The sequence below is a fragment of the Solea solea genome, chromosome 14 (assembly GCF_958295425.1).
Source record: "Solea solea chromosome 14, fSolSol10.1, whole genome shotgun sequence".
Classification (NCBI taxonomy): domain Eukaryota; kingdom Metazoa; phylum Chordata; class Actinopteri; order Pleuronectiformes; family Soleidae; genus Solea; species Solea solea.
In genome coordinates, this window is record NC_081147.1 from 12,043,958 (window position 1) to 12,053,894 (window position 9,937).

Consider the following 9,937-nt stretch of genomic DNA (forward strand, 5'->3'; position numbering starts at 1 on the left):
AACACATTCAGGGAAAATTGATAAGTTAAGTATGTAATTAACTAAATGACACCCCTTTTCTAGTCATTTGAAGTGATTGTTTTTTTTTTTTTTACATATGTTGAGTTTATGATAGAAATGCACAATGTTTTCCTTTAGTCACAGATTTGCTGTAGAATGAGAATGACTGCCGCTCTTCCTGATGTTTTACAGTTACAGTTATTTGATTAATGTGTAGCAGTTGTTCGAACCCTCTGTTATTCATTTGAAAAACAGTTGTTTGGGCCGTGTTTGAATTTCTAATTGAGTTAAAATAATAATGTTATCAGACTGTCATCTTGGAACAAACACTGAAGCTAAATGTTCACTGATCTGAATTCATTACATATGGTATTCAAATAGATTAATAGCGCTGCTCAGAAGTAGGCCACAGTGTTACATTAGGGTACAGTGACAGGGTAAGAGCGCTGCTGTGCATCACACTCAGGCCTCTAGTTTGATGTCTTATTGCACACAGGCTTCATAGCTCTACCATTAAGTGTTGTACAGTGCTCCTTATGTGAAGCATGTCTGTACAGTCAACAATGAATATGGCTTTCTACAGTGGTTCGTGCAGTCTGCATCATTCATACTCAGCTCCTGGTCTCATTCCTTCAATCAGACACTGAGCATAATAGTCCTCTTCCACTGTACATCCTGGTTCAGGCTGTGTAGCTGTGAAGGCAGTGGTGCTAATGCAGAAAGCACATCATCTTAGACAAAAGAGCTTTACCTTCAAATGTTTATTACAGATTATGAAATATGCTGAAGATAAGGGGAGAGCCTTTCTTGCAGTCCCACGTGGTAAAGACGGGATGTTTTTGGATGTTAACATTGAAAATATATAGAGAGTGGATATGTTACATCACGATTCGATGAGAAAGAGGAGCCTCGCCTTAAGAATGCATCCCTTCTGCTTAAGGGTAAGAGGATCTTACAGCCTCTAAATCAATATGTCCCATGCTGCCTGACAACCTCGAGATGGGCTGTTTTCAGGAAACCTTGTTCTCAAGGTCTTACTGTAGGTGCTTTGACCTCACCCAGAGCCATGTTGTTTACAGTGTATTCTCACCTTCTCACAGTGATTTTAAGTCAGTGGTCGTACATGTCAAGGGCACATATCAAGTACTTTATTATTTTCTACTGTTTCATCCTCTCAAATTAAGAGACGTGAGGCTGTTAAAGTGTTTACTTGGTTGAAGGAACCAACATCACTTCAAGTTGTTAAACTACTTCACAACACTAAAACCACAATGCTACGCTATGTTTGCCTGACTGGTTCATTAAAAAACCAGGACTTAGGCAGTGTTTTAAGGCAGTAGAAAAATGTTTGGAATTTCTGCTTCTAGTTAGTATGTGGATGGAAATGAAAAGGAATCAGACAGAATGTAATATAAAAGTTATCTAATGGTGACAAACCCGGCCAGCCAGGGCTGGTTTGCAGGGCAGCTCCACAAGTAACCTGTGTTTGTTGTAGTGTTGTGATTACCTGTGCACTGGGCCTGGAGGAAGTATATTCACTCAGATTGTGTCTATTGTTTGAAAAAAACTATTGAAGTATTTCTTCATTGGAGTCTAAAAGGCAGCATTGTCTGGAGTCTGAATTGGTAAATCTGTCACTTCCTAATCCCCGTTCCTCTTTTAAATCATTATTATCCTCTCTGCTCCCTGTCCTCATCCTCAAGAACAATATATCCCCCCCCCCCTTGCACATGCTGTCATCTCTCACCTCCATGTTGCACTCTTCTCTCTGAAAACACATTGCTCTTAATGTCAACCTCAACCCATCCAAGATCTCTAAAATAGAAAAGTTGCACTTAATTAAGAAGTCTCTTGTTTTAGCCTGACTCCCCCATTATCCCTGTCCTCCTCCTCCTCGACATGTACAGTTAGTATTTTCTCCTCCCTTCGATTATGCCTCCCACTCCACCATTTCCTCAACAAGGACAACTACTCTTTGTTTCAGTCTCTTGTGTGAGTCGCACTTTTCCGTCCTCTCTCTCCACATCTCTGTAGAGCAGGGATTTCTGGGCCTTCAGACGGCAGGCGAGGGACATGAAGATGGAGTCGACATTCTGACTCTCCCTTGGGTCTTTGGCTGATGTCTCAAACAGCAGCATGTTGTGAGAATCTGCAAACTTCAGTGCAGTATTGGAGGGCACCTGGGAAAGCAAGAGGATGTGGTTGTAAAGCCTTGTTAAAATTAGCAAGGTTATATTCATCTGTTTCCACACACTGACCTGTATTTGGTCCACAAGGTCACATTTGTTTCCCACCAGGACTCGAGGCACTGATTTTGAGACCCGATGGCCATTGCACTCCTGGAACAGATCAAGTTATAGAGAAAAAAGGGTAGTAGAGGACTGTCCATATTTATTCTTTATTTATTTAAGTTGTATGCAGGTGCTCTTGAAGAACATGGTAAACACAGGAGAAAAAAACGGACTACTTAAAAACTGAGTTAGAAAGCTTTTGTTTTCTTTCATAAAAACTGTCTGCCATTTTGTATGTACATGTAATGTAAAGTATTTTTTGTTTCTGCTCCACACAGGTCACAAATCAAATATAGCTTTATATACATTTTTACATCTTTCTTTTCAGGTTCCTTTGATACCATTAATACCATAAGAGCACCTGTGACTATACTATATATACAATATGTGTAGAATACATGACAACTAAAATACTATATGTCAAAAACAAGTTTTACCACTGACTAAAGCTTCTACCTCACTTTCAACCAATTACTAGTCACACAACATTTTTCTCCTGAACATTATATCTGGAGATTGCTTTGAGCCATTTTCTTCAAAACAGGCATCAACCCGACTTAAAGATGAACTGATTAGATTTTTGTGCTCCATAAGCCATTAGAGCTGCATTCACACATACACTAAAGTCTGGAGACTGTCTGCAAATGTCCACAGAAGTCGCTCTGAACTTTCTCCAGAAATTCTCCTGCCAGGTCCCTAGGCAAATCCTCAGATCATGTCCGAGTGAGCTGTTGTGGGAACACAGCAGGAGAAGCTCTGGATAATTCACAGCCATAAATGGGACGAGTGTCCTGTGCCACCCCGTCACCTGAATTCTCTAGATCAGGGGTGCTCACACTTTTTCAGCATGCGAGCTACTTATAAAATGACCAAGTCTAAATGATCTACCTACTACAAAAATGCAAAACATATATTTATTTATAAATATATTGAGAATTCTTTATATGTACAATGTATGTTGATGTACCTTGCATAACCACATGAGCCCATATTGCACAACACAACACAATTAACTATGTACATTTTTTGTCATTACCTGACTTTACTCTGATGACTTGCACTGAATGGAATCAGCACAGTAGCTGCTGACAGCCAGCCTCAAGCACACTAACAAATGATCATCAAACGCACTTCGAAAATGTCATCGTGAACAAAAGCCATCCTCCCATTCTGTATGAAAGTGATACGTTTTTGTCTTTTAACTTGGTCCAGCTCCCCCACTCATTTTTATACCCTTTCTTAAGTTTAAGAGAAAAATTGGAGGTAACTCGCTAGCTATCTTGTTAGTTTTGCTGCTGCACTTAGCACCGTTGTTTGGGCATGCGCAGTGACCTAAGTGTCAGAAAAAGTCAGATGTCAGCTGACTGGCTGCCCTGTATATCAATCAAGTGACAGGATGGATGATAGGCTGAAGTCTATTTTTTTTTAACGTTATACGATCTACCCACGCTACCTTTGCGATCGACTGGTAGATCGCGATCGACGTACTGAGCACCCCTGCTCTAGATCTTCCAGACAACTCCTTTGTGCTGCTCATATGTCAATGGCAAAATCTGGACAATGTCCAGACATGAAACACATTTTGTTTGTGATTATCTTTCAAGTAAATGAGTGTTCACTTAGAATCAAGCACACAGCTGATGAATAGACTAAGAAAAAGCAGAGAAACTAGAAAATGGGGAGACATTGCTATTGTTCATAGTGCTTGGTCAACATGACGTGTTGCACCACTTACTAACCTCTATCCACGTCTGCAGGTTTCGAAAGGAATCCATCTTGGTAACGTCATACACAAAGACCACTGCGTGGACATTGCGGTAGTAGTGCTCCACCATGGATTTGCGAAAGCGCTCCTGGCCCGCTGTGTCCCATACTTGTACCTGTGGAGACAGACGAGGTAAGACATAGTATGAATCTGTCTTCCAGCATATATAATAGGATATAGTGCTCTAGCATTCCCAACTCCAGGCTCTCAGGAGAGCACTGCTCTGCAGCACAATAAGCTGTTCTGCTTAAATATTAATAAGGGCCTCTGGCAGGTCTACTCTACGAGTAAATGATGGGCAGTGTATCCCCAAATTAAATACAGTGACACTGGCATTATTGTGTAGTTAAAATTAAAATAAGTTACCACATTTGGAGTCTACCCAGACCTGCAGTGTATTAAAAGCACTGCCGAGGAAATGATCTGTTAGAGACCCTCTTCACTGGAGAGATTTGACAATGTCAAAGCAAAGAATGCACAGTGCCAAGGCTAAACAGTGTTGTAATGCAGCCATCATTAATGTTATGAATTTGACAAATCAAAATGTCTGCTGTGACAAGGGCACACCTTACGTTTAAGCGTCAGAGATTGAATGCTGCATTAATGTTGCTCACAACATAACAACAAATCCATCGATCATGACCAGTCTGAGTTGAAAAAAAAAATGCTTAGAAATAAGTGGCAGTGCACTCACACTTAAACAAACAGATTTACTCCACAGATCAACACTTTTGCTTTTCTTAGCTATTTATAGCCGTGCAGCTTACAGCTTTAGCTGTTGCCAGTCTATGAGCGACTTTTATTCACCTGCCAAAGAACACTTAATCTGAAATTTGAGTGAATTTAACATGGAAACCTCATTACCTTGCCCGTGACATTAGCTCATAAACTTCTTAATAGCCCTACTGCACCACAAAGGGAGCCTTGGTTTTCACTCAAACAATGAAAGGCTCACAACCTGGATGACACACAAGTACATAGACCAAATTGAGCCACCATGAAATTGCAATAGAAAATAAAATATAATTCCTCCCTCAAAGGTGTGTCTGAAATACACAGTACTCCACGTTTACGTTTAAAGGCGTCATTAGACTGTGCACCATAAATAATTCTGTATGTTTATTGCATGTCACACTGTGAAGCAGCTGCAATCAGTGTCAGACGGTACAGTATCAGTTACTCAGCAGGTCTGGTTGAGGAATGGATGTGTGGTGAACTCTGTTATTGCTGTGTAAAACAAACCAGGATATCAGAGGAGAGGCATGTCAGCAGCTCGTGTCATTCATCTGCACTGCTCTTGTGTTTTGATGCCTTTGCAACAGTGAAGTAACATGAAGTATGTGTGTGGGTTGTCGGTCACTCTGTCCATCCATCGATCTTATTCTTGTGAACGTAAACTCTCAAGAACCTCTTGAAGACTCAAGGATGAACTGAGTTATGGTATATTTTAAGAGCACCTCAAGAGTTGTGTGGTCACATTGGCTTTACAAAACATGTTTATGATTCATTTTACATATTTGTGAAATTGAAAAAAAAAGCCCATTGTAGACAATGTACGAGTCATGTTTCTTTCCAAATTTGGAACACTGCAATTGACAAATTACAAAGGCTGTGATTTATTTGGTCTATGACAATTTCACAAAATGCAATTAGAAACAATTCATATCTCGCAGTTCTCCTCCTTACATTAGTATATTAGTTCATATTTTGTTGGTATCTCATGTGGTAATGCCCCATCTTTTTTTTTTTGTTATCTATAACACAATAACTATTGAACTCAGGATTGATTTAAAAGTTGTACCGCAAATTAAATCACAGTCACAGTATTTGTCAGGAAACAACCGCAGGGCTGTGGTTCAATCTGCCTCCACCATGGAGATTGGGTTTTTAGCAGCATTTGTTTATTGTCTGATTTTGAGCAGCATCAATCAAAAAGTCTGTATTTTGAAGACATTTCTGGGGATGTAGGCTGTGGCCCAAGGGAGAAAAGATAATATTTTGTGGGTGATGTGGGTTACAGTGTGGTTACTGTTTCCTCTGTTTAAGTCTGTTGTGACAGCAACTATGATAAAATGTCACTGAGCTAAAATTATCTTACTTATGTAATCTCATCTCTTTTATTTTGAAAATCTGAGCTTTTCTAATACTGCACCGGTAAATTTCTTCTTTGACAAAATTCCCTTTTCTCTCTTGCTTCTGCACTATTCAAATCAAGGCACGTATTAAAGCATTAAAAAAACAAAACATTCCTTATAAGTAAGACAATGCACAGTACAATGAGTGTGTATGTGAGTCAGCATTCGGGGGGGCATCTGGAGGTTGTAGACGGTCTGTTCTACCGAGACACCGATTTATACATAAACATAAAGCAACACTCAAACCATCTGGGTCAACATCATTTCCCATGATACCTCAGTTAGCCTGTAATTATACGTATATGTGTTTTCTTGCTCTGAATCTTGGAAATCATCAATTCAGCAGTTAGCAGAGTGACATTGCAGTACTGTGGGCTACATTTGTTTTGTTGATATAATGAGACCCATGATGTGCCTGAATCGTCTTCTGACAGTTTGTGATGGTTTTTCAAATACACCATATATTTAGTGGATATTTTAATCAGTAATTGATGGTGTTTACGTGTTATGTATATATATATATATATATATATATATATATATATATTATGCTCTATTTTAATTGTATTCTTGTCTCTCAGTCCTTCAGAGAGAAACAAAGCATAATGTCTCCAGAGCGTGTTGCATTTCTCCTGCATGCACTGAGAGTAGGCTCCATTTTAAACTGTAGATATGTGCGACCTGAACATAAAGACTATTGTGGACGATTGTAAATGTAGTCTTTGTCATACTATGGGGATAAGATGAAAGAATAGGCCCTGTTTGATTGAAAGCCTGGTAGACTAGGAGCTGCAGCTGATCAACAAAAAGAAAAGAGTGGGAGGAGGATGGGGGGGAGGATGGGAGGTGAGGAAACACCGCTCATCAACATCCAGCTGCTCTGTAGCTGTTGCTTTTACCTTGATGGTCTCCCCTTCAATCTCCACTGCCTTCTCCCTGAAATCCACGCCGATGGTGGCCTCGGTCTTATCGGGGAAGCTCCCCCCAGTGAAACGGAAGGTGAGGCACGTCTTGCCCACGTTGGAGTCCCCGATGACGATGATCTTAAAGATCCGCGTCTGGATGCTCAGCTCCATTGAGGATGTAAGGCTCGCGGCGGCATCGTAGCCGCTGCTGCTGGCTCGGCTCCGGCTAGCTCTGTGGTAATCCATGGAGGATGTCAGGATGGTGACATTGTCGTCCGCGCGGTTTCTTTGTGCGTGTCCTCCTCCTCCTCCGCTGCCTGGAGCCCGGATCTCCCCCTCCGGAGAATCGTTGGTCATTATGCCGGAGGAGGCGATGCGCAAATCGCGGTGCGTGTGTGAAGAGGAGAGGAGAGGAGAGGGAGTAGACGGATGGACGGATGAGTGAAGGGAGGGGAGAGGAGAGGAAGGAGGAGACCAGGGATGCAACTCCACCAACGACGCTCTCTACCAACAGCTGACTGTGGCCTTAAAGGGAGAAGCATTACAAAATACACAAACGTGTATTTAAGTATCAACATAAACATTATATCAAATCATAATACACTCACTTCATCAGCACACGTGTTCCAAACTGACTCCCTATATTCAATATTTTATGGGTTAAGGGTTTGAAATAATAACATACACCATCAAATGCATTATATTTAGCCCAAACCATTTTGTTTTGTGACCAAAAGGTCAAAAGTGAGTTGTCCTCCAGACCATATACTTTAATTTCATTAAAGGTCCAGTGTGTAATGTTTAGAAGGGTTTATTGGCATACATTGACTAAGTTGTCTTCATAGCCTTAGATAAGCCTTTTCTATATAACTAAGGTAAGGGCCTTGCTTTGCAGAGGCTGCCATCTTGTGCCGCAATGTTTCTACATGAACCCGAACACAGGAACCAGCCTGAGAGTGTGTTTCGTGTTTGCAGAAAAAGCTCACTATGCAAAACAAAAAAAGGAACAACATCCCTTTTTGTTACGAGACGACTACTGTAGTTTTGTGACACGCTTGGGAATGGGTGTCCTCTGTTTGTTACAGTCCCCTTTCTCACCAATTATACCTTTAGTCTGTAAGAATTTCAGATAGTAATACAAATAGCATTTACAACAAACAAACATTAAAATTGCAGTGTAAAAATGTAATACCGTTGAAGATCTGATAATAAATGCAACACGAGTGTAGCTGTGGGTTGTAACAGAGAGTTAAAGTGAAACAGATTTTCTCACACTGCTAAGTCACTTGATCTGATCAACTGGACAAATGTTCACATTCCATCAACCAACATGTCCGTAATGCAAAGGTTTGCTGTGCCCAGATTCTCTCCACCAAAGCAAATTGATACAAATACAATAAATAACAAGAGTAACAGGAATTCACATTGACGTTAACCTTAATGCAATTAATTACCTGTAAAATAACATACCTTAGAGACAACGGTATATGTTAAGGGTTAGAAAGGGGAATACATATTTAATTCTTATTCTCTTTATACTGTTTATACTGTTATCTTTTTTGGATTATTGCACATCCTTAATGTTTTTCCCTCTTCTTTCCAGATGTTTTTTTTATGTGAAATCAATACCACTTGGCCTGGCTGGCAGACAAGTCTGTAGTGTTTGGATTTAGCGAATAAAAAGAGCACAGAACTCACACAGGGGCTTTAAAACATCTTCCATTGGTTTGTTCGAGCTCACGATTGTGACAGATGGCGGTACGATCCATGCAGTAGATACTGCGACAGTTTCGATAAAAAAGAAAAACATGTCAACCCACTGAGCATCACGATAAACATGGGACAAGGACTATTCGTATGTGTATACAATTTTGTGGAAATCCACCCAATTAGTTTTAATTGGCACCAAAGTTGCTGACCAACCAAGTGAAACTAACATTTCACTGGAAGAAGAATTGAAACAAAACCAGTTTTACTTACTGTTCCAAATGTAGATGTGCAAGAGGCTGCAGAGTGTTTCAGCTGCTGTGCTTCCATTTTGGCTTACAGCAGCAGGAAAAACACAGACACACATACGCTTGTGCACATGTCCAGAACAGACATGTACGCACGGTCCCTGTCTGTTGGCATCAGACTAAAATGCAGACAGAGGAACCAACACTTGTCCCGATTTCTCTCAGTCAGTCTCTCTCTCTCTCTCTTGTGCGTGCACATACGCACACACAGGTGCAACACTCATTGTGTAAAACAGTCCCTCATACACAGACACAATCTCTTCCTCACAGACATACACACTCTTTCTCAAATAGGCACACATAATCTCTCTCTTTCACACACACACACACACAACAAACTGCGTCGAACAATCCCACTGCTTGTGTCTGACAAAGCTGCCTTCTTCCCCAGTTAAAGGCCTGTTTGTCTAGAGATGAATCTCAGTGGGACATTCACATTCTGGTGAACACAAACCAACAGTGAAATATAGCATGCATTTACATATTTACACATTTTTAGTTGTATGGGGACCAACCAACCTGGTTTTACATTTATATATTTGCACATGTCAAATATGGGGTTGCTGTTGTCAGGATAGCAGCAACTGAAATAATGAATTAAAGCATTTTGTAGTTTAATTTCTTCCATGGGCAATTGCTTTGACTAGTAGAAAGAAAAATCACCATCTGGCACATTAAAACAACAATCCTGTTCTAATGTTGGGGTTGTTTAATCTATGATCCAGTCAGTCTGTGTCATGCTTTACTAAGTTTAAGATAAGAACAGATGCATGTACAATCCGTGAATCTAATTGAATCTCAATCCAAAATCTCACATGCATAACAC

At 40.4% G+C, this 9,937-nt stretch overlaps 1 protein-coding gene across 1 annotated transcript; it reads right to left on the minus strand.

The window, feature by feature from the left end:
• Positions 1-746: 746 nt before the first annotated feature.
• On the minus strand, positions 747-9,164 carry rab33a (RAB33A, member RAS oncogene family). The gene is made up of 5 exons (XM_058649313.1): positions 9,077-9,164; positions 7,091-7,621; positions 4,031-4,171; positions 2,259-2,339; positions 747-2,180 (listed from the first exon to the last, which is right to left on the minus strand). Exons 2-5 carry the CDS (start codon positions 7,451-7,453, stop codon positions 1,956-1,958), a joined length of 810 nt encoding a protein of 269 aa, XP_058505296.1. The 5' UTR covers positions 7,454-7,621; positions 9,077-9,164; the 3' UTR covers positions 747-1,955.
• Between the last annotated feature and the right edge of the window lie 773 nt (positions 9,165-9,937).

Excerpts from the sequence above, each read along its gene's own strand:
- rab33a (XM_058649313.1), bottom strand. The coding sequence starts at position 7,453 with ATGACCAACGATTCTCCGGAGGGGGAGATCCGGGCTCCAGGCAGCGGA. Across the intron at positions 4,172-7,090 it reads TTGAAGGGGAGACCATCAAG|GTACAAGTATGGGACACAGC; the intron begins GTAAAAGCAACA and ends CTGTCTCCACAG. Across the intron at positions 2,181-2,258 it reads ACCTTGTGGACCAAATACAG|GTGCCCTCCAATACTGCACT; the intron begins GTCAGTGTGTGG and ends TTGCTTTCCCAG.